We start from the raw sequence: 25,206 nt of genomic DNA, 5'->3' as shown, positions 1-25,206 counted from the left end.
ACGGAGTTCATTTAACTCTGAAATTCAGCGCAGCTGTGAACGGCAACGAAATAAATCACATTACATAGCGGATAAAAGACAAAGAGCTCTTAACTGCACGATACACTTTCACTTTTGTCCACTTGTGGCTTTACAGTCACCCAAAAGGAATAAGGAGCGTTGAACATAGTCGGGAAAAGGTCTAGTCGTCTAAAACGAGAAACTTCGAGTGAAAGAGCGCATGAGTTTAGTTCCTCAGTTTACAGCGTGGCTACAAATGTCGAAGTTGCCGATTGTGTTCACTGTCAGTTTTGGGGTTGTTTGACTCACAGGAGCTGCATTTATTAGAGGTAGCGACCACAGTAAACCGGATAAACTGAGGATCTTTGTGTTTCATAAGTCGTGTGTTTGTTGTGAGCAGCGATGTCACACTGGTGAGCGAATCTTTTCATTTGAATCGGTTCTTTCAATAAATCGTCGAACCGGTTCACTGAAAAAAAACTTGTCTGAAAACATCAGTGATTTTTTTCATTCAAAAACACTTTTATTTCATTTTTATGTAGTGTCCTTCCTAGTGCACAACAGTGCGTTGCATAGCAATAATTCTAATTATACTGATATTGTTTGTTATTCTGCATCAGAACCTATGTAAAGAAGAAATATGACATCAACAGAATAACTTTTTTTTCAGCCAATAGACTTATTTTTATCTTAAAATGACTTAAATTGTCTAAACATAAATATAAATATATACACACACACATATTCAGAATACAAAAATAAAAAATTAAGTATCTGTATTCAGTCCAAGTTATATTTTGTAAAAGCAGTATTCAGACTACAGTTACTTTTTACATCTTCAGGGTAACACTTCTATAATACCCACTAAATAAAAACAAAAAGAACCACCAATGCTTGTGTATTTACTCCTCAAAGGGCCAGGGCCCACCGGCTGGCCCAAAGTTTTATTACACACTCCTATAACCTAAGGATAACCTGTAGTTGCTGAATAATAAGCATTAGTATGTAATAAATAAAGATTTTAAGAGGTTCACTATTTTAGAGTCAGCACACAGCATTTAGCAAACATGCTGGTTGGATGAACTCTAAAGAGAGCCCCGGTTAATGGCCTATTTACAAACACTAGGGCTCCGACTAAAGCCTGCGTAGACTAACAAATCACTGTGACGATCAGTTATTAATCTCAGTGGAACTGAGCCCTTTTAAAGGAATGATCAAACTAACGATCTTCTCAGTACTGATCAGGGCCATAACCAGGGTAAAAAAAATCAGTGAGGTCCATTTTGCAGAAAACAGGCCTACAACATGTAGTGACTACACTAACTGCCTACCTAAATGTGTATTATGCCAAGTCGTTGCTCCTTATTTACCTGTCCATGACTGTTATGTACTTTTTCCTCTCATCATTCTCTTCCCATCCGTCAAGTCTTCCATGAACTGCTATTACTGTTGCATAAACTTGCTGCCCTGTTTAAATTGATTTAAGAAATCATTTAACTATTTATTTTCACATTTATCTTTGGCTGAATTTATATGCTGAAACCTATATATAATAAATGATTTGATAGTTACATTAATTTTATTTTATTTACCTTTCTCTGTTTCTGTGCCTGTCTCCTTTTGTCCCCTCATCCTTCTCTGTCCTCACAGATAACTGAAAAAGCATACATTAAAAATACTTTATGAAAGTCTGTCTCTACCAAATCCCAGCAAATGGGAAGGAAGATACTCATACAGTTGCTGCTGATTTGTAAATGACTTTACACTGTCATTATATATCATCATTTATACTGCCATTAGTACACTAATTAACCTGTTAAATGGCCAAGGCCCACAGACGGGCCCAGAGTTTCATTACACATGTAAGAATAGCGCAACCAGTTTGCACTGAAGTACATGTAGTTACTGAATAATAAGCCTGTGATTTTCAGGGGTTAACAGTGAACATGCTTACTGTGGTATGTAATGAATAGGTACCACAATAAAACTTTGATCAACCATTAATTTCTCACCTAATAGCTAATATACCAACTACAGAGCCTGTAGTCAAAACAGAACAGCTACTGGTACTTGACCAAAGCACCCTGGTTATGTGTAGCATTACTAGTTTCCAAAATAGGCATTACATTGTTTGCATTTTATGATCATAATCTGTTAATTACTATCAGCTTATTCATTACAATTTTATCCACAGATCCTATTTAACTCCTTGTAGACGCTACCATATGTGCCTTACTGCATCTGCTCTTTGTAATCTTTGTCCTGATTGTACTTATGGTACATTTTTACATATGTACTGGGAATGTTTAACTGTGCAACTGTGTAACTGTGTTTTGGACTATGGTTTCTTTTACATTATCTGCCATTCTCAGTAAAACCATTCCAAAAACAGTACAAACTTTGCTTTTGGTTGACACTTCTGAATGTAATTTAAATTGTGCTGAAAAGGGAATCTGGCTGGCTGGTCTCACAGCTGCAAAAAAATGTTAGCCTTGCATTGGCAACCTCCACATTCTCTGTGCTGGTGGCAATGGATCCTCACCTTTGTGGATATTATTAATATGGAACTTTCAACTGCAAGGATCCATGGAGCTAATGGGAGGACCTTGAACTCTTTGGAAAGTGCAGCTAAGAAAGTTAGCAACTTATTGTGAAACCTGTTTTGCATTACTAGATATAGAGAATAGAGACTATTCATTTATTTATTTTTTCACTATTATTTATTTTTTATTTTGATCAGCAGTGGGTTTATGGGTGCCATGGAGGGATGGAGAGGGGGGGTGTTGGGTGCTTCATTTTGTTGCTATGTATCTTGTTGCTTATTGTATTTTGCATTACACTGGAGCAATATCTTAAAAAAAAAAAAAAAAATTTGATTGCAAAAAAAATAATCTGTTAATTACTCTCTTAAACTCTCAGATCTATCTTAGCTGTTTTATGTTAGCCTGTAGTATGTGTGCTGCATATTTGTAACGTTACATCTCAAGAAGTCTAAGTTGCTCTGAGTATTGTTAGCATGGCGTTTCACTATTGCTCATTCACTGAAATTGTGTCGTTTTGTTTCTGTATTCACAATGAATTTCCTAAACCCTTCTTAAGCTCCAGAGGATCTCTGTGTTCTCAGACTAGTGACGAACATGACGGGCATGGATAACGAACCAGCTTGAGGCAAATGCAGATAGAAACGGTTGGTAAGTAGTGATTGAAGGGCTTAGAAAATAAGCTGGCGCGTGGCTTACCGTGCAATGATTTGATTGGCCGTAACACAGTAACAACGCTCACAGAAAACAAATTGAGTGTCACTATCTTAAAAAATGTGGCTTAATAAATATTCTTTCCCCATTTGATGGAGTAGACCTGTATGGGCTCTGCCTCTAAATTCCAGCCGAATGAGAATGGCGCTGTTTCCACATCAAAAATCATGATTGGTGTAGAATTTAATTGTACTTAACTGAATTGTAGGATTGAAAAATGCTTCTGAAACTACCGAGGTCCGGACCTCAGCATCCTCATAGCTAGTTACGACCTGGTAGTGAACAAAGTTTAACATCTGTGTTGTGCTTGGACTCTTGCTTGGGTTGTATGAGCAACAGTGGACTGAAGCAAGTATTGAAGGAAAAAAGAATCCTGATTTTTTTTTTAATTCTGAGGAATCTTTCAAGAAACATATTACATAATACTTACAATAAGAAAACCGCCAACCAGTAACAGCCAGAAACAGTATGAATTAAGTAAAAAAAAAATCCCATCTGCCTTACCCAAATGTATGGTGTGTTCTAAATATATTTTGAATGTGTTACTTTTTTTATACATTAATAGACACATTTAGTTTTAGAAGAGTCTATTTAGTATATTTAGCCATCAATACTTTTACTTATTAAATTTTTGTATTTTGCCCATGTGTTTATATATGTGTGTGTGTATATATATATATATATATATATATATATATATATATAATAGAGTGGACAATGAGTAGGCAGAGTACAGCACAGTACAGCACTGTTGTTTCTGAACTGAAAACTCATACTCATAACAACACACACTGACACGGCACCACCATGTCTGCATGTGCAGTACTGAGAATGATCCACCACCTTGCTCTGTGGTGGTCCTGTGGGGGTCCTGAACATTGAAGAGCAACATACAAGGGAGCAAAGTATGCAGAGAAACAGATGGACTACAGTCTGTAAAAGCAGAACTAAAAAGTGCAGCTATATAGTAAGTGGAGCTGATAAGTGTGTAGTGTGTAAGCTACTTAATGGCATGGCTGCCATTATATTTATATATATGTATATGTGTATATAAATATATCCATCCATCCATTTTCTAAGCCGCTTCTCCGTCAGGGTCGCGGGGGGATGCTGGAGCCTATCCCAGCAGTCTTCGGGCGGAAGGCAGGATACACCCTGGACAGGTCGCCAGTCCATCGCAGGGCAGACAGACAGACAGACAGACAGACAGTCACTCACACCTAGGGGCAATTTAGCATGTCCAACTGCATGTCTTTGGACTGTGGGAGGAAACCGGAGGAAACCCACGCAGACACGGGGAGAACATGCAAACTCCACACAGAGTGGACCCTGGCCGCCCGGCCGGGGAATCGAACCCAGGCCCTCCTCGCTGTGAGGCGATAGCGCTACCCACCGTGCCGCTCGTGTGTGTGTGTGTGTGTGTGTGTGTGTGTGTGTGTGTGTGTGTGTGTGTGTGTGTGTGTGTGTGTGTGTGTGTGTGTGTGTGTGTGTGTGTGTGTGTGTGTGTGTGTGTGTGTGTGTGTGTGTGTGTGTGTGTGTGTGTGTGTGTGTGTGTGTGTGTGTGTGTGTGTGTGTGTGTGTGTGTGTGTGTGTGTGTGTGTGTGTGTGTGTGTGTGTTGCATTGCAGCATGGTCAAGAAATGTTTACATCGTGATTTTCCTCTTCAGCAGATATTCACAGGGCTATCCAACTTCTGATTCCAATTGTAGTCTTCATGGCTATTAAAATAGATACACCAATTGTAGCATTCCCACAAGATGTTGTGCTTTATTAACTGTGTGAATAAATACTGGGCAACAATGAACCTAAAACTAACATACAAACATTTCTTGAACATGATAATTTATTCTTTTCTTTATTTAAAGAGGCTCATATTATCTGAGTCTTGCTCAGGCTGAGATGTTAGAACAGCATGCTGTCATCAGGCAGGCTGGGCCGCCTGTGCTCTGCTCAAACTGCAACGTCCACTCCAGCAGACTCCAGCGTGGAGGTCCTAGTAAGGTAGGAGTAGCAAATGTAGTAAATTAAATATGTTTTAAATTAAACTTCATATGTAGTGGTGACCCCAAAAATTTTACTAGTTTGCCAGCAACCCCCACGCCCACTTCCAGTAGTTACGCTACTGAGTAACTCTCTTTGAATAAAGTACTTGATTCATTGAATCGGACCCTTCTAATGAATCGGTTTGTGAAAGTGAATCGAATTTTCCATCGCTAGTCCACACGCTCCCTCCAGCCCTAGTGCATTGTGGGTACGGAATTCCCTGGGCAGAGGGGCGCCAGTGCGCAGGTCCGAAAGGAAACTCCATGATTTTTTTTGGCACGGAATCCTAGGGAAAAAATAGGAACTTGAACTAGGGATTAATTGAAACGGCTCATCACAGAACCGAGATCCGACTTCTGCCCGTTCTTAACAGCTCAGAAGCTCATGGCTGTAAATTAAAGCGCTGAATTAAACAATCGCGCTCTGCGCGGCCGACAGAGATCCGCTCGAAATTAAGATCATTTTGGGGCGACAATGCAACGGGCGCAATAAAACCCAGCTAGCGTTATTGCTCTTTGTTTTTTTAGGTAGGACGGACAGAAGGTGCCGAGGAAGAAGAGGGGGGAAAGTGGCCGAAAATCGGTCGGGGCTTTCGACAGTGCTCGCAAACAAACCGCAGCGCTTGCGAGGAAAGTCTGTCAAAAAAGCCTCCGCTATCTCTCTCCTGGTCACTGCAGCGCGGCTAAGAAGCAGGAAACTTCGTAAACAGAGAAGGTATGTCGCTAGCCAGCCCAGCTAGCTAACACAAGCTGGCTAGCGAGCTGTGAAGCACAATCCAGTGCAATAAATCAAGCACGGCGTTCTTTATCACTTTCCTACGCACTTTTGTTTTTGTTTTTCACTTCATTTGTTCACGCCTACTCCTTTAACAGCATCTAAACGCTTTTATTTTGGGCGAACCGAGTCTTTAGCCTGTTAACTTAGCACGCTAGCTAGCTAGTTGTTATGGAGGCGCTAGCTTAGTGCTAGCTCCCTGTTTTGAACCGACTGATCCGCTCCTTATTCTTCTTCCAGGCAGCACCAAGTCCCTCGTTTCCGTCTTCGAAAAGAGTCGTAAAAGGACGTTTGCTGCTTAGGTCAACTGTCTCTCAGTTTCACGTTTTATCTTCGCTGTTAACCTGAAGTCTTAAGTATGGAGTTGATGCCTGCGCTGAGTGCACTGTTTTAGTTTCTGCACACACTTTTCGTTTGTTTGCTCTCTTGTTTTCACTCATGTCACGGAAGGCTGTGTTTTGGATTCCTGACTCAGAAATTTTGTGTCTCTTTAACTTGAAGCATGTGAAAAAAGAGCAATTAACGTAGGTTACCTGTGAAGTGTCAGAGCCTGACTTTTTCACAACACCTCCTATTCTCATGGTGTCTTCCTTGAGTTTTATCTCCCATTTGGCCAGCCTCTGACATTCAATACAACCTTTGAACATCCTGTTGTTTTTTTCAGTTAGATTCCCAAAATTCGCACTGGACAGACGCACTTCTCCTCTGTATACTTAACAGGATGTTATGGGACACATTTCTCACTTCCATTTAGCCTCACTCCTCCTCAAGAACTCTTTCCTGTGTCTCTTTATATAAGCAGATATGAGCAGGTTCTTTGTACTGACAGCTGTCTACAGGAGAGTGCTTTCCTTCCACAATTACAATATACTGCCTTTCTATTTCAATGTATGATCTTGTCTCCTAACTGATGCCCTTTTTTCAATAACTCCTACATAAATCACATGCATTTTCTATTAACTGTCTTTTATGTGATTATGTGAAATAATAATCAAATCACTCTGTGTTTCAGGTTGTCAGCTCCAAGCCAAGAGAAGAGGATCCATATTCCAAAGAGAACAGAGCATTGACTGGATTTCTGTTCAGTTGTGTTGAGCTCTGGTAACACTATTTGATATGTCCTCACAGGGGTGGATTTCATGGATGGTGCACACCCAGGCTATATAAAAATGAAAAGGTACAGTATGTCTACTGGTTTCCTTGTTTATGTTAAGGGAGTGCTTTGCCTCTGTAGTGTCAGTATACAGGCTTATAATCCAAAGATTTGGGCTGAAGGCTGCTTTTTCACTTAGTGAACAGACAAAAACTCTGGTTTAAAAACAGAACCTCCCCTTTAACATTGGAATGCAGAACTCTGAAGTGGTTTTGCTCCAGTGTGACGAGTTTGTCATTGATTGATTTTGCCTGGGGTCCCATCCTTAGACACAGGCATTTGTATGTTGCTCCCACCGCATTGCACTGAACTGTACAATCCTTATCTTAGGAGTTATTTGAGTTGCTGTTTCTTTCACAATATATATTAACCAAGTTAATTAACAAGTTGTTGATCAGTTGGTGATTTAAATTAGAATGTCTAGAATGTACAGTGTTCAGACTCATCAATTTGGCAGTTGTTGCACTTTAAGGGTTATCTTCTTCAGACTTAGAAACGTATTGCGTCTGTGTTGAGATGGGAATTCACATAGTTTTCAAAGTGTCAGTATTATCTAAATTATTGGTATGTAAGCAAAGTCGTTAGGGCTGTGTTCAGACTGCAGGCAAATCAGTTTTTTTCTCGATTTAGATCTTTTGAGAGAACTGACTGCACTTTTATTTGCAAGTGATCAGATGAGACCAGCCTAGCTGAACATGTTGCTGTGGTAATGATGTAGGCGTCAGGAACTACATAGCTACGCTGGTGACGCAGATGAGATGGAGGTGCATCTTCTTGCCTTCCAAACTGTTCAGAATTCTCTAAGCATGAATCTTTGGCATTCTTCTTAAATTCCAACACTCCCATCACTGAGGATTTGACATCCGTGTTGTTTGTCACATTGACCCAAAGACACTTTGAAATCGGATTGGAATTGCATTTCTTGTGAGTTTTTGTATGGAATGTTGATAAAGGTAAAATAGTGGTAAATCTGAAAAAACAAGTGTTAATAACTTTCTGTGACAGAGCTTTTAGAGGCATTCATGTAATCAGACATCTGGTTCTTATCTCCACAACTGTGAACAGTTCTAACTCAAGTTTCTGGAGATCGCAGCATTTCACATCAAAAATCTCTGAGGCAGCTTTTAGAGGCATTAATGTCTTTGGATCTCTGGTTCTTAACACCACAACTGTGAACACTTCTAACTCTAAGTTTCTTTAGATTGCAGCATTTCACCTTGATCTGAATGACTTTGTTCAATCTTAATGATTTATTTATGTAAAAAGTTTGGAAAGTGGTGGAATACTCCTTTAACCTACATGTTTTGTGAATAGTCTAAAGCAGGGATCACTAGTCTTATCCATAAAAGGGCCATTGAGGCTACACATTTTAGCCAAGCAGGAGCTCACCTCATATAATTACACCTGTTTTGAAGACTGCAGTCAACAGGTTAATCTAAAGGAATCTGGTGTGCTTATGCTTGATTGGAACGAAAACCTGGAGCCACACAGGCCCTTTGTGGATAAGATTAGTGACGCCTTGGTCTAAAGAGGTACTCATCACATTACAGTTTTCTACAGTTTATGGTTCACCACCCTGGGTTGATAGTTGCTGGTCTAAATTAAATACTGTTTGCATCTGAAGTGCTTCTCAGTTGACCGTGGTTTGGTTCTGCAGGAGCTGGATGTGTGGTAGCCGAAAATGACGGGGGGCAGTGAGAATGCAGCAGGAGAAAAAGATGGTGGTCCAACGCTCACCGCTCAGGTCCCTGTTGGCTGGCAGAGAAAAGTGGAGGATGGGGCTGTCACTTACATCAGGTAATTTTACACCTCTGTTGCGCTTCTTCCTCCCAATGGTTTTGTAGCATTCTTCAGAGATCATATGAGTAAGCAAACAGACTCATGAGAAATTGTATGTGGAATAATTTCCAATAAATTATTCATGGAATAATCATGAATTGCTGAAAATAGAAAGTGTAGTTTTTAGTACAGCAGCTATGGAGTGATTTGCATAACAATAGGGTGCCTACTAAAATTAAGTTTGTTCAGTTACCCAACCTTCCGTACGAAAGCTCTGTAGTAGTCAAGGCCTATAATTAGGGCTGGGCGTTGAAATTAAATATTTTTATGGCACTTATTTACTTCAGTGCAACCAAGTATCAGGAAATTGTCACTTAGTACTGAACTTCAATAAATAAGTAGTTAAATCACATTCAGTATGCATGACATAAATGTCTGCAAGTCTTAGTTTATCTGCAGTTACTGTCAGTAAATAAACCCAGTTTACTGCACCTCACACTCAGAGGTCTGCTTTTCTCCATTCTAAAACATGAAGTCTTTTGTTTCAAATTTTCCAGCAGTTTTCAGTCTCACTGCAGCAGTTCTGTTGTGAGACAGCTGTGATTACACACATTTATGATTGTTCACCAAAACAAACTTCATTTTATGACAATGAAAGCCTCTTGACTTGACACATTCAAATGCATTCACTAAGCTGTCAAACTAACACTCTTTCTGGGATCACAGCTGATTATCTGTGCTTTTTCTCCCCTCAGCCCAAGTGGTACAGTCCTGTGTTCTGTGGAGGAGGTGAGGGTCTATCTGTTGACGGACAGCACATGTAAGTGCGGACTGGAATGCCCACTTGTCCTCCATAAGGTGAGTTCCCTGTTAACTTTACTAAGGCATGAAAGCATGATATTGTCCGAGTAAAGAAAGACTAATGATTCTCTAACACAGCCACAGTTGCAGCCCCAAGCCTTAATTTTGAGGTGTCATCTGGACCACTGCTACCACTCTTGTTGAACTGGTTCTCTCTGTTGGAGACTGGAAGAGTTGTTTTGTTTGTCTGTTCTTCTTAATAAATACAAGTTCACCATTGTTTTTTTAGCAAATGACCAGATACCTAGAGGCAGAGCTTGCCTTCTTCCTTTGTGCATGTGGTGCGCTGCCAGTAAGTCCATGTCATTGAGTTCAGCTGGGAAATTGTACTGAAGCCAGGTGTCATTGTTACTTTGTAAAGAAAGCTTTGGAACACATGCAGCCCTAAAAAGCTTACAGTAGGTATCAGATTACTGCTACTTTGTGTCTAAAAACAGGCACTGTTCATTGACTTCAGATACATTATAAGAATGGGTGAAGTGTTAATGATTAGCTGAGCTGATTACACATCCAATCATAAATAATTTTTTAAATCTAGTTGGCTTACTAGGCTGAGTTTACTGAAAGTGTCTTAGCCCAAACATAATTCATAAATGGTAGCTTGAGCATTACACTGAACCGTCTCCCTACCACTATTAATAATCACTGAGGTGCTTAGGAACACTTGGCTTTCATTGGTTTCTAGCAACACAGGCTTAGTTGATATCTTAGATGTCAGTATTGCAGTTGTCACACTCTTACACACTGGAGGTTTCCAAACCCCTTGAGTGTTTTCCAAAAGTCTCACAACAAATGGTTGAAGACATCATCAGGAAGATGAAACCCTCCACCTGTGCTCTGGACCCCTTTCCATCTGCTTTAGTAAAAGCAAACACTGGTACCATAAGTCCTATAATCACAACAGTAATAAATCATTCTTACCAAGCTGGCAGTGTTCCATCTTCACTAAAAACAGCCCTAATCAAACCACTTCTCAAAAAACCTACTCTTAATCCTGAAGTTTTTGCTAATTATAGGCCTATCTCCAATCTTCCTTTTATTTCTAAAGTATTGGAAAAAGTAGTTGCCACTCACCTTCAGGATCACCTTAAACACGACAACTATTTTGAAAAATTTCTGTCTGGTTTCTGCGTTGCTCACAGTACAGAAATGGCTCTGGTTAAAGTCACTAATGACCTTCTGATGACAGCTGATGCTGGTTCACCATCTTTGCTCATCCTCCTTGAGCTGTCATCTGCTTTTGACACAACTGATCATGGTGTACTCCTTGACCAATTGTACCATACCATTGGACTCATGGACACTGCTTTCACCTGGTTTCAATCTTATCTCACTGGCAGAACTGAGTACATTTCCTTTGGAACTGCAAGGTCTCAAACGTATGCAGTGACCTCCCCCTTGGCCAGGTTATTAGTCGTTATGGAGTTTCATTTCACTGCTATGCTGATGACATACAACTTTGCATGAAGATTGACACAGCTTCCTCTGATGCTACTGCTCCATCATCAGCCTCTTCAATCCTCACTGCCTGTCTGGAAGAGATGAACATGTGGATGAAACAGTTTTCTTCAACTGAACAGTACAAATACTGAGGTGATGTTGATTGGCACGCCACATCAGATTCAATCCTCTCCGTAACCAATATTGTACTGTCCGATCACACCACGCCTTTATCAACAACAGTTACCAATCTTGGCATAAAATGTGACCCTCAGCTCACTTTTGAAGCCCATATCAAACATCTTTGCAAGATTTCCTTTCATCATCTCAGAAATATTGCCAAACTTTGCCCTACACTCACTGCTTCAGATGCTGAAAAGCTGGTTCGGGCATTTGTTTCCTCCAGACTGGGTTACTGCAATACACTTTTCATTAGGATTCCTAACAAGAGTCTTCAAACACTACAGTACATTCAGAACAGTGCTGCTTGGATCCTGATGAGAATACGGAAACATGAGCACATCACACCTATCCTTCACTGTCTCCACTGGCTTCCCGTCTCTGTTAGGGTTGAATGCAAGGTCTCCCTACTCACTTACCAGTGCATCCATGGAAATGCTCCTCCCTACCTGAAAGAACTTCTCACTCCACAAACCTCATCACAATCTCTCCGCTCTACAAACTCAAATCACCTTCTCGTTCCCAGGACTTAGCTCAGCATAATGGGTGATCAGGCTTTTTGCTACGCCGCACCTCGTTTATGGAATGCCCTCACTGACCATTTGAGGGCACCACAGACAATTGAGAGTTTTAAAAAAGGATTAGAAACATTTCTTTTTTAGCAGAACTTACCATTCTTAATTAACTTGACTGGTTTTATGCTGTTTTATACTGGTGATTTTATTTTGTAGCACTTTGAGATTGGTTTCAAATGTAAAGTGCATTATAAATAAAGTGTGTTGTTATTATTATTATTATTATTATTATTATTACTATTATTATTATTATTATTATTATTATTATTAGATATAAATTCAAAATGATAGCATTTCTGTACTGTAAATAAGATTGTTAAATATACGTGAAACAGAAAAATTACTATTATAAGTTCTTTTTTCTGCTGTAGGTATTTAACTTTGACTCAGCTGCAGTGGTTCAAGCTCCAAGTCATCAGTCGGGGAAGGTGGAAGAGGACATGACGAAACTCTGTAACCATCGCAGGAAAGTGGTCGCCATGGCTGCTTTATGCCGGAGCATGGAGACCTCCCAAATTCCACTGCCAGCTCATGGCACAGGTACAGTAGTGCTGCTCTGTCTCAGCCTGTTACAGTGCACTGTGATGTGCCATTGCTTCCTCTAGCAGTTAACAGTTTGCTACAGACTTTGCTACTCATTATTGTGCTTAAGCTAAAAGTATCATAGTTTAGCAGTTGATGGGTCAAATTGAGCTATATACAGTTTTTCTTTAAACAGCTTTTTTGTACTTTTTGTTGAAGAGGTATTCATCAGTTTGATTGAGCCCATCAGGGGTCATTACCTCAGCCCCAAAGCACTTGGTCCAACTAGCCAACTAATTAACAAGCCATTCCTTGGTTGGAATGGGTGTGTTGGAGCACAGAATACCCAAATATATGCAGAGCAGGGGTACTCTAGAACTAAGTTCTTGGATGCATCGCGATGGGGACATGGATGATTCTGAATCGATTCACAAATGTCAAAAACTGATTTTCTAAATTTTAATTGATAACGTTGACAGAACACAAAAGGCAAAACTTTGCGGAAAGTGCGGAAAAAGTGCCTCGATAGTCTGTGGTGTGCACACTCCATTAAAAGCTAGTGCAAGGGTTGGCAACCCAAATGTTAATAAGTCATTTTGTCCTTTCAACAAAAATCAAGCTCCCTTGAGTACATTTTACCATCTTGGCTATACATGTGTCTCAGTATGCGCTAATATCCTAGTAATGTCTTAAACTATACAAACAAAAACACAGATTTGCTTTGCTTTAGCTCAGCTGTTGACGTTTTTCTTGCATCACCAGCAGGAAACCTTTCCACAAACGTAGATCAGTTTCTTGTAAAATGTCTCTCAACATTCAACTTTTTATGAGGCTGAAGTCTCCTCTGATTCTCTAGCTTCCCTTTTGAAATTCCCTGTTCCACCTTAAATGGTACCTGATGCGTGAGAATGTAACTGCTGCACCTTTTAAGGTGGAACAGGAAAACTCGAACAAGAAGCTGGAGAATGAGAAACAGACTTCAGCTTCAGGTTTTTTTTGTTGTTGTGTGGTGTGTTTTTTTTTTTTTTTTTTTTTGGTTTGGTTTGAGGTTTTTTCAGGTTTGAGAGATTCTTGTTGCAGATTAAATGTTTCAGGAAGCCAGCTGGAGTGATTTATAAATGCATATTTGTTGTTGCACACTTTAGAGCCAAAATACAGCGTCCCGTCTTGAAGATATTTAACTGACACGGCAAACCAGCCCCCCCAAAAAAGACCAAAACCGAAGTTATAGACTCACTGAAGAAAACGGGTAGGACAGCTTTAATGTGATGCATGGACATCCATTGTCACGGAATCTTATGTCCGTGTAACAGATGAGTGGCAGTCAGTGTCTCATGTGGTCTAAACAAGAGCAGTGAATGAGAGCCTTCCAGTGGACTTGCCACATCACTTCCGTTTGATTTATTAATAAAAAATATTGGAAGTATATTCATTATGGATCATTGCAAATTCTTTGCTTTAAAAGTTCCAAGTCCTCACACAGTGAGAAAAAAGTGATCATAAAACAGATCATAAAATACGATTTCATCACAACCCTCTGAATCGTACTTGAATCGTGAGGTACCTAGTGAGTCCCACCCCTATCTAGAACTAGAATTGGGAGCCTATTCATTTATTGCTGCATGAAAACATGATGTGACATATATGTGTGTTTGTTTTTTTAGGGAGCGTCGTGTGCTCGGTGGATCAGAGAGGGTCCATAGTGTCTCGTGGGGACGTAGTCCACTGCACTTACCCAGCCCAGCCAAGACTGAACCAGCCCAGACCCAGCAGCAGTAGTAGCTTTCCCCTGCCTTCTCCTCTGTCTCTCCTGCAGAATGGATCAGTCTCCCACTCCACCACTGTACTGACTTCAGATCAGAGTTCCCCCTTAAAGAGGTCGTCTGCCCAGTCACCAGGGCCCAGCATAGCTGCTTATGGGAAACAGCAGTGGAGTCCTCATCCTGTCATTGCCCAAACCATTCTCCAAAGAGCACCTCACAAGCCCCCATCTCCCAGCACTACAAAACTAGACACGCACATGCATGCATACCAGTTGGACACTTCCCACCCTATCTCATTTTCTTCTTCCCCCTCTTCATCTTCACCTGTGATTGGCAGGACTGGGCAGCCCCATCTGCAGGGAACAATTGTGAAATCTCCCTCTCCCATTTCTGTATCACCATCGCCTTCTCGTGCTCTGGAGTCTTTCTCTCCACATCCGCGATCCCGTCACTCCTCCACCTCCTCTCTCTCTGAGGGAGCTCCGGGATCTGTTCTCAGCCACACCCAGGGGGTTAAACCCTCACCATCTCCACTGCCCTCCACCCAGCCATCTGCCTCCTCACCCAAACTTCCTCTGCCCCCTGCTAGTCCACGCATTCGCCTGGAAGGCATTTTGCAGCAGTACAAAGAGTGCAGCGCTAACACCAACATCAATTCCATCCAGCACCATAATGCACTCAGCAACCAAAGCAACCTTCATGCACAGCAAAACCTACAGCCAGCCCATAACAGCCCCTGTGACAGGAGGAATGGTTCAGGGTCCAGTGCCCCTGTCCCAGGGTTGTTGGGTCTCCCTCTGGGTCAGATCCTCTGTCAGCAGAAGAGCCAGCAGCAGCACATCAGCAGCTCTTTCCCAGCCAGCAGTCTCTTGTCAGCAGCTGCCAAAGCCCAGCTGGCCAGTCAGAAAAACCAGAACCAGTCTGGTACTGTGGAACCAACAGCTGCACTCCCTCTTCTGGACAAGGACCAGCAGTCAAAGGTATTGATTAGCACTTTAAACAGTAGCCTCCATGCCCCTACTGCCCGAAGCCAGTCCTTGACTGCCTTTTTGCTCCCTCACTCCCCTTCCCTTCCCTTGACACCTCCCACTCTGACAGAGAAAAAGTTACACCGAAAGCGCCAACGTCGCTCGCCCACTGTGCTTAGCATGCTGAAAGAATCGCAAATAAACCGGCCTGCAGGAGACCCACCTGCTTCTTCCCCGCTCATTCCTTCCCCCTCCCCTTGTTGCTCTCCTCCTCCTCCTCCTATGTCTCACTCGGATAATCACCTCCAGAACCCACGGCTTTCTAGTGTAAGTACTTCATCCTCCAACAGTGTTTTGAGGCAGCCTGAATGGGAGGAGGGCAAAAAGACAGTACTTGCTAACTCCCTTCCTCTCTCATCCCCCCCTGCTTCCTCCCAACCTCTGTCTGCCCTGCTTCAGCTCCTCAGCATGCAGAGTGCACAGAATGCCACCCAGTCAAACAGTATCGCGACATCTGCTGTGCCAAGCAAACACGCAGTCACATTGCCTTCTTCACCCACTCCCATTACATCTCAGACACCCAACTACGACAACCAGTCTGGGTCACATGCTCACACGCATGTCCACATCCATCACTCCCAGTCCCAAAGCCTGGTGCCCTCTCTGGAATCCATTGCTCAGATGCCAGCTCCTCAGCCCATTCCTCTGATGTGCGAAGACACGGAAGGAGCCGCAATAAACCTCAAAACAACAGCAAGTATTGGCGCTCTAAACTTGAGCCAGCCACGGGCATGCACAAGTGCAGGGACCGAGCTTTCCGTTAGCAGCCAGAGTGTCAGCACAGTGAGCCAGTCCTCGTCAGCCAGCTGCCTGCGTGCGTCCCCCCAGCTAGAGAAAAGCTGTGCATCCAAACCAGGGGAGATGGGCTTGGATCACATTTACCAAACAAACCAGCCAAACCAGTCTAGCCATAGCCAACCTACAGAGAGCAAGGGTAAGTGTGCTTTTCCTAAGATTTTGAAGGGTTTTTTTTTTACGTCAGTATAGCATAGTATTATGTGGTTTTGAGTTTGCTAATTGCAGACAGTAGTGAGACTAGCAAACTAGACAGACAAAACAACATACTTGCAGCTAGGTAGCTATTGAATTCCCTTGTTTGGGTTTAATGTAATACAGTAATGACAAAGTGCTGATTGGATAAAGAGAACAGTGCTGGAGGTTTTAATGAGTGTACAGTGGCTTTAATGGTCCACATTTCTGTTCCTTATTCTCATAACTATTTTCATAACGTGTATATTAGTTCAGTAGTGGTAACCGAGTCATTCATTGTATTCACTGATTAATAAGTCTTAAAATTATTAATAGAATTATTGGCCAGGAGTTCAAGGGGATAAAATGAGCAATTGCATCTCCTCTTCCTACAGGTCCTGTACTGTCAGAGGAGCCTCAGGACTTGGAGACAAGACTTCTTACTGGCTGTGATCCAGACCCTAGCCTCCCCCATCCCCCTGTCCCCACTGCTCCCTCAGCTGACCTCCCCAGTTCTCCGACTGACCCAGTGAGCACCTTGCAGCTGGCAGAGTCTTTCCCCTTCATGACGCAAGAGCAGCTGCTCCAGCTGCTCTCTTCCACTGCGGGTCTACCTTCCCTTCTTCCCCCTTTCTTAGGCTCTCTGCCTCTGGGTCTCTGGACAGGCAATCAGCCTCCTACCACAGGAAATGGCACCCATCCGCCACCACCAACAAACAACCTCATCAACCAGGCCTCCCCACTCAGCCTTTTGCCTTCCACTCTCGGAGCTCAAGGGGAGTTCCCCCTGAACCTCATCAGTCTTCTCAATCCGCCGGCTCCAGCTCCACCGGCTCCAACTCCAGGGCTTGAGGTTGGTGAGAAGACCCCCGGACTGCAGGCTCTGCTCATGGCGTCTTTGCTCCTGGGACAGAATCCCGCTGCCATGCTGCCCTTGCCGGGACTCAATCTGGAGCTTCCTCCCCCGCAGCAGGTATTTGGGGAAGGAGTGTCTCTGGAGAAGACCCCTGCTCCTCTGCTGGACTCTGTGCTGATGGGACCAGGGCTCCTTGAAGCTCTGCAGGCTCTAGCGCCCGCCGCAGATGGCCAGTCACTTCTGCTCTCCGCCCAGCTCACTCCTCCCCCTCCTCCCGCCTTCCTGTCCCTCAACCCCACCCTGCTGGCTGCAGCTCTCGCCCAGGCAGAAACTCTCCCCAACCACACACCATCCCCCCCACCACACACTCAGGTATACTCTCGTGCATAAATGCTGTCTGCATGCCCCGTGTACAAACATACACACTTGCATGTGTGTCTGCATGCTGTACGTATCTGTGATTTTGGGTGTCATCCAGTGGCTCAGTGAACTTTTATATCTATACTTATTGGTGTTAAAAGGTATCTGTTTGTATGTGCTGTAGGGGACTCTTTCCAGCCCTGCTTTGGTCTCTACCTCTGTGTCCTGTAACCCTCTGGTGCCCATTGCTGGGCAGGAGGTGTCTGACTCTCTAACCGAGCAGGAGAAGACCAGCGCCCAGGCACCTCCGTTTTTGCCTCCACTCCTCCCTCCAGGCGTCTTGGGTGAGTAAGCCAAACCTCGCCATCTTATACATTTCTTTTTTGATTTGTGTTACCAGTGATGTATTATGGCACAGACAAAATTCAGGCTTTTAGATGGGTAATACTGCAGTTTTAACATCACAGTTGAGATCACATTGGAAGCAGCTGCAATTTGGTCACGAGTGCTATTTATTCTAATGTACTGCAGTGCACAGTCATTCACATAAAGACTGTGCTTACATGCAGGATTGGGATAGCTACAGAAAAATTTGAAGTTAGCTACTTTGTAGCTACTTTCCCAAAATTTGTAGCTAGGTACAGTTTAGCTACTTTTACAGGAAAAGTAGTGGCTACTTTTTAAGCTATTTTGAAAGCACAATTTCTAGAATGTTTGGGAATCTCTACCTGATACACCTAATAAGCCCAACTGATAGTGTGAACAGAACACTGCATTTATGTATGAAACAATTAAAAAGCTGCAAATATACAAAAAGATCTCCAAAAAGTGTAACCAATAATCAAACTTGCACAACCAAAGACGTGATATCCAACAAAAATTTAGTCCAAGTAAAGGTAAAGTCTGTCATTCCACGTTTTTCCTGATAAACATCAGCAAAAATAACCAAATACAAAGCAAACGATTTAATGCAAAGCATAGTCAACTGTTGAAATAAAACTGCTTCAGTTTAAACACTTCAGTAAGACATGTACAGACATTGCATTCAGAGTCCTGTTAAACCTCAGCAAAATTTTAGCCTCAAAATTCTTATCAGTGACCCTGGCTCTGTTTGGGGTGAGAATCAGGTCTGTGCAGCTAAATAATCTCTGTACTGTTGCAGAGCTGTTGTGGCTCCACAGCAGAACTAGATTTTTAGGTAAAATAACATAATCCTACTTGAATCCTGCTGTAAAATTTTTATAACACACAAACACATAAAAATGCTAAAGATAACGCATCACCGCTTATTCACCAACCTTTAATGCTGAAGACTGACGCACAGACTTCTGGTCACACAGCAGTGCAGATAACAAAAAGGAAAAGAGAAAGATTTAAGACGAGCATTGATAATTTGGGGATGAGTGGACTTACTTTCTTTTATAAGCACTCAGCTGGTTTCCTGATACGTTTAATCTTCAAATAAGAAGCTGGTGAATAAGAAGTGACTTCAGCCTCGTAAAAAGTCTAACGTTGAGAGACATTTTACAAGAAACTTGCAGAAAAGTTTTCTGACTAAGTTGCAATGAAAGCGGCTATAGCTGAGCTAAAGCTTAAAGGGCAAAGTAAGTCTGTGTTTTCATTTATATTTTTAAACTGTACTAATGCATCAGTACGTACTGAGACTTACAGCCGAGATGGTTAAATGGACACAAAATGTTGTGCCTCCAAAGATATTTTCATTTTTGTTGAAAGGACAAAATGATAACAATTTGGTTGCTGACCCCTGAGTTAAGTCTACTAGTAAGGAGTGAACAGCGTGTGACCATTTGCTCAAGATGACTGCGGCTTAGTCAGGATTGCACAGTCACCACCAGCCCAGTTAACGACCGCGTTCTATGGTTCAGATTTTGTGCGGGTTGTCTGAAGCCTGTAGCGAAATTGTAGCGAAACGTTTCGCTATAGCTACACAAAAAGTTGTAGGCGCTACAGCTACTAGCTACATTTCATAAAACTGTAGCAGCTGCAGCTATTAGCTACAAAAATTATAGTTGGCTACAAAAAGTAGCACACTACTTAGCTTCTCTTCCCTCACTGCTTACATGTTCAGTCAGATGCCATTACCAAACCTTATGTACCTTTGGTACGTTAAACTTGAATTTTGGGACTGATTAATCAATGAGTTAAGATGGGGGAAAAGCCTAGAAAAGCCTGAACTACTGTGGGCTTGCCAATACAGAGCTTTCAGAACAGCAGCTGAGTGTTATAAACAATGAGGGAAAGGTGATGAATGCCACTCCAAGTCCTCAAATATTCTTGTTAAGTCATCCTCAAGGTTTATTCATGAAGGCTGAGTTTGTTTGTTTGCTTTGTGATGCGTATATGGTCTCAGTTTTTCTTTTAAGGTGTCACTGGGTCCGTTCCTGATCAAGTATTTGCATTACTTTACATCTACAGAGATGATGACAGAAGTTCTGTTTCCAGAATTGGTTTCTGTGTTTCTGATTTCATTGGCAGTAAAGACTTGAAGATATCTTGAAATAGTGGAGTCATTACAGCAATTCCATTTTAACAGTTCCACAGAACAGAGTGAGGTGGAACTGTCAGTTTCTTTTTTCTGAGTTTTGGTTGAGCTAAAAAACGTCACAAAATAGATAAATGTTGGATGATTTTGTGTTTTTATTTTCCAGCATAGACGTGAACATGATTTTGGTTAGCTTTCACTTTATGGCATCAGTTTGAATGCTTAAAATTGGCTGTTCTTTTTTGGAGTGTTCTGTAGATGAGGGCCGAAGACTCTGCTGTGCAGTCCCAAATTTCGTTGCCGGCAGCATTGAAGGCCCTGTTTGGTCAGGAATACTAATGCTGCTAACACGGAGTGGACGTTGTCTAGGCATAAAAGAAAGCTATTAGCAAGACTAGTTTTAGAGGTTTGCTTTTGAGATGAAAAAAAAAGTACTGCAGTAAGATAAGCATCTTTAAAGTATTTTAAGCTTTTCTACTTGTTTTATCTTAAACTAACCCGTCATAATAAGTACAATAAATGACTACTTCTCAAAACTCACTAGTAACAGTGGTGATAGAACAACTTTTCAAATCAGTAATTTTCAGATGCCTTTCTGCTTCAATTCAGAACTTTGTTGAGGACCTTTTGTCCTGGACATTTTGGGAAATCGGGAGTAATGTCTTAAAAATAAATGGTGCTTTGCCAGATCATAGCCATGTAACCTTTTCTACTGTTCTTGCCTGCAGGCATTCACAATGGAATTGTGTGAAGAGCACACTCTGCTTTAATTGTGTTTTAGAAAATTTCAATGCATGTGCTTATGTTTCTTTGCTCTGGTTTGCAGGTGATCTGGCGGCTCTGGGTAATATTAATAGTCTACATAGTTTACTAGGAGCAGGGCCTTTGCTGCTGCCCCAGACTCCCTCTCTGGGCATGCCACTGCCACAGAACCAGGCTGGCCTCAACCCGCTGACTTGCCTGCAGGTAAAGCCACAAAAAGGTCTTTATAAAATCTTAATCTCTTTCAATGAAGCTCATGTTCATCCTCTCAGGTGGATTTGATCTACTCATCAGAGGCCTTTACACAAACTTGTGAAGTCCCTGCAACTTGAGTGCATGCTGTCATTAAAGCAAAAGAACATAATTCGTAGTTGCCATATATTTGACAGAATTTGATGACTACTACAACCTCAAAACTTTGATGAAACCAAGCTTTGCTCGCTAGACAGTGTCACAAAAGCATTTCAGATCACTGTTTCAAATCTGCCTTTTACTATTATGTACCCAATCAAGACAAGAAGTTTTTTTATTCATGTTATTAAACAAAAGAAATATAGGACAGTGACCTTATAGGTCTTGTGGAGGAGGATTTTTGTGAGCTTATAGGTCTTGTGGAGGGTTTTTATGCTTTATTAGATCAGTGACATGAATATATGTGGGCATGTTTGGCTTGCACATCTGGGCAATTACTAAAGAGAGAATTTTCTATTTCCATATTCCAGCTGTCTATGGCTCCAGCACTGATGGGAGAGAAACCACTGGCTCTTCATGAGACACCCCCAGCCCAGGAGGACCTTCCCCCCTCTCAAATGGCCCAGGACTCCCTGCTTAACCCTGGACATATTCAGACATCGGCTCAGCAGAGGGAGGAGTCTGGAGGGGCAACAGAATCTGGGCTCCTGGACCCTTACAGTTCCTTCATGGACACCATCTACACTTCCTTCCTGCAGGTGAGTGGGCGTGGCTCTGAGGAAGGAACTGATTCCACCCCACTTTCATACCCTGAGCTCCCACCCCTTCTGCAGCAGCCCAGCGCCCCGCCTTCCCTCAGCCCACGCCGAGCGTGCTCAGTACACAACCCCGACCTGTCCAGGATCAGCATGGAGACAGCCCAGTCTCCGGCCCGCGGGACACCCAAACTCACAGAGGACCCCTCCACTCCACCACCTAGCAAACCTGCAGGAGCGGACGCATGTCCTGTTGATGCACCCCTGCACCTCACCTTTATGGAGGAGGCCAAGACAGACAGCTCTTCTAAACTGTGCGTCTATAGCAATGGGATAGGTTCAGGGGCCGGAGTGGGAGAGGACCATGATGATGAAGACGATGAAGAGGAAGAAAGGCAGCCACAGGGATACTTGAGTCCCAGGGAGAGAGTGACCAGTGACACAGTGGACGAAACCATGGGTAACAGAGACGCAGAGCACAGCAGGGTGAGTATTTGTGTAGGAACAATCCTTAGGCAGACTGGCATGGGGGCCTTGGTTGAATGAATGAATTATTTATTATTACTAATTGGAATAACATGCTTTTGTCTCATGTCCATTTTTATTATTAGCTTAAAGTAAGGGTGTAATGAGTTTATCATGTGATATTAATCTGAAATTTAACCCAGTATTGCCCGTTGATTTGTTGTCTTTTTTTGGAAACCATTGACAAATGATCATAACTAGGCATCAGGAAAGGAGGGGAAGTGAGTTATGCTTTGCCCCCCACCCACACTCAAATGACTGGGATGTGTACAGCAAATTGTACACAAATTGTGTAGAAAGTGTGTGTGTGTGTGTGTGTGTGTGTGTGTGTGTGTGTGTGTGTGTAATCCAAGCACAGATTTGACTCGTAGTATACCCGTTTAATTCATGCATTTAAACTGAGAAGTTATTGATAGTTGTTCAAGTAATATTCAGTTCAAAACACCTCGTGATTAGGGCTTGAAAGGACTACAAAGCAAACTTTTTTTATTTTTGGTACAGGCTGCAGAAATACGAACAGGCACCAGAAGGGGCAGAAAGAGAAAGCAAACGTGAGTATAAAAGTAAATGAGAAAAAGTCATTAATAATAATTAATAAGTCATTAATTTTATATATATATATATATATATATATATATATATATATATATATATATATACATATACATACTTTTTTTTTTTTTTTTTTTTTTGGCCTCACTAACATTTTTGCCATTTCTTTGCGGCAGGCTACAGAGAGCACCAGAGATTCCAGGAGATATTGACAGCATAATAGAAGAGCCAGCAGCTACGGTGAGTCTATTACAGCTAAACGCATCGGAATGACTTTGTGGAAATTGCTAATGCTCACATATCATTTATAGATAGATCCTTTGATTGCCAATGGGAAATTGGGATGCTACAGCAGCAGAAACACTTGACGTTTTGTACACATAAATAGATATCAACAGTAACATCAAACAAAAGCATTTACATTTAATAATATGCATGTAAACAACAGCATGTATCACAGTTGATTTTTACTTCAGGGGATGTTTGCCTGATAGCAGGTGCGCTGTGATTCATTTCTAATCCTGTTTGTTTTGTGTGACACAGATAGCACTGCCGAGGCCAGCGCGGGCTGTGAGAGGGAAAAGGCGGCGTGTAGTCAGATAGACGTTTTAATAGAAGCCCTTATTCTACTGTACTTTACCCGCCAACACCAGCACTGTCACTATGGCAACACCACGAGGGCGCGTCACGGTCGACTGCGCTGCACTGTGAGGACCTGCGGAACACAGTCTCTCTCCAACAGCCCAGTTACCTCACTCGTTCTCCTGCCCGCGTCTCTCATTGTTACCATTCTGTTTCTGACCTCTGCCTACTAGTTACACGTTTGTAGTGACAGTGACGTGAACAGTACTAGTTATGGAATTGGCTAGTCAACACTACTACATAGGAATTCACTCCAGCTGACCTTTTAGTATGGAGAAGTATGTACGTTCATACATATGGATGTGGCAGTGTGCATACGCATGTTCCATCTTCAACAGAAATTGGATGCTTGAAGTTCAAAATGTTTTTCTGTGTTTAGAATGGGCCTATAGCACCCTCTTATTGCCAGTCATTGTTACTGCACTCTAGTTTCCTCCCTATTAGCCACTGTGCTGGAGTAGGTTAAGGTTCCATCTAAACTTTGGCCAAAACAAAATATTAACTGGCTTCATTTTGTCACTTCTTGTGCGGTAATCTTCAGAACCTCGCACTTCAGAAAGGACAAAAAGTAGTCATAGAACCTCATGAGAGAAACTTCCTTCCCCATACGCATAAGTGTTGTGCCTGTGTGTATGGGAGCAGAGTATGTACTGTATGTGTGTGTAAGTTGCGAGGTCGACGTCTGATACTGTGATCAGTGGCGGATTCTGCATGTATGGTCAGAGTCACAACTCTACCGCTCCATTGAGTCCGAAACCCGACTGCCACTTCATCAACGCAGGCACAAGAATATTTAAATAATGGTTTAAAGTAATAATGAGGATGATTATGCAATTTTACTAATGAATTTTATGTAAATATGTACAGTTTTAGTATTTTATTTTGTACACTTTTTTAGGAAAAAAATGATCAATTTGTAAAATATTTCTTCCTCAGAAAAACTTTCCTTTCCCCATATTTACGTTTGATTTGTAAAGAGAATACTTTGAAAGTTGTGAGCAGTAGCTTTTTTTTTTTTTTTTTTTAATGGGAGTTGACTTTTTATTTAACAAATTAAAACGTTTACCAAATTCTGAGTACATCTCTGTGCAGTGTGTTTGAATGGACAGACAGTTCTTTGTAATTGAGTAGTGAGGTAGAAAGAACAATGCATCATTCTTCAAAGCATGTTAAATTTATTCTCACGTCTGGAGATAATTTTAATTTTTATGCATATGTCAAAAAGCTGAATACCGTGAAGATCCATCTCATAATACAGTAATAACAGTTACAAGCAACTGAGAGTGATAAGGTACACAGGCGCACATTTTTTATATATATATATATATATATATATATATATATATATATATATATATATATATATAAAAAAAAATATCTCACACACACACACAGCGTTGTTCATGACTCAATGAGCACATGTCCTCCCACAGATGTTGGCCAAAGGCAGTGGTTCTTGTATGCATTTCATTCATGGACACTTCTGAAAACTACCGTTCATAGAAAAGTGAGCTACCAGTTAAACACAGATGCTTCCTACTCGGGACATTACATTTACAAGCAAAACAGGCTTTTAATGACTGAAGTTGATCCTATTTAAAACAAGGCTTCCACAGGTAGTATGGGGAGAAAATCCGGAATTCATTGTTTTAAAACTCCACTAGGAGTTGGGAGTAGAATTTAGGCAAATGGTTAAGATACAATGCTAAAACCTCCTC

The 25,206-nt window shown here is 41.8% G+C and overlaps 1 protein-coding gene across 1 annotated transcript; it reads left to right on the top strand.

The window, feature by feature from the left end:
• Positions 1-5,492: 5,492 nt before the first annotated feature.
• mbd6 (methyl-CpG binding domain protein 6) lies at positions 5,493-24,584 on the top strand. The gene is made up of 13 exons (XM_017705206.2): positions 5,493-6,011; positions 7,084-7,248; positions 8,882-9,021; positions 9,759-9,861; positions 12,431-12,599; positions 14,246-16,306; positions 16,737-17,569; positions 17,742-17,901; positions 20,887-21,026; positions 21,545-22,255; positions 22,796-22,845; positions 23,023-23,086; positions 23,390-24,584. Exons 3-13 carry the CDS (start codon positions 8,906-8,908, stop codon positions 23,447-23,449), a joined length of 4,467 nt encoding a protein of 1,488 aa, XP_017560695.2. The 5' UTR covers positions 5,493-6,011; positions 7,084-7,248; positions 8,882-8,905; the 3' UTR covers positions 23,450-24,584.
• Positions 24,585-25,206: the final 622 nt, after the last annotated feature.

Source organism: Pygocentrus nattereri, chromosome 26, assembly GCF_015220715.1.
Source record: "Pygocentrus nattereri isolate fPygNat1 chromosome 26, fPygNat1.pri, whole genome shotgun sequence".
Taxonomy (NCBI): Eukaryota; Metazoa; Chordata; class Actinopteri; order Characiformes; family Serrasalmidae; genus Pygocentrus; species Pygocentrus nattereri.
Note: the sequence above shows the minus strand (reverse complement) of the source record. Positions and strands in the feature narration are given on the sequence as shown.

What these genes read in the sequence shown, in the direction of transcription:
- mbd6 (XM_017705206.2), top strand. Translation starts at nt 8,906, where the DNA reads ATGACGGGGGGCAGTGAGAATGCAGCAGGAGAAAAAGATGGTGGTCCA. An exon ending in GCCCACTTGTCCTCCATAAG is followed by an intron (nt 9,862 to 12,430) that starts GTGAGTTCCCTG and finishes TTTCTGCTGTAG; the next exon opens with GTATTTAACTTTGACTCAGC. An exon ending in GGCAGAAAGAGAAAGCAAAC is followed by an intron (nt 22,846 to 23,022) that starts GTGAGTATAAAA and finishes TCTTTGCGGCAG; the next exon opens with GCTACAGAGAGCACCAGAGA.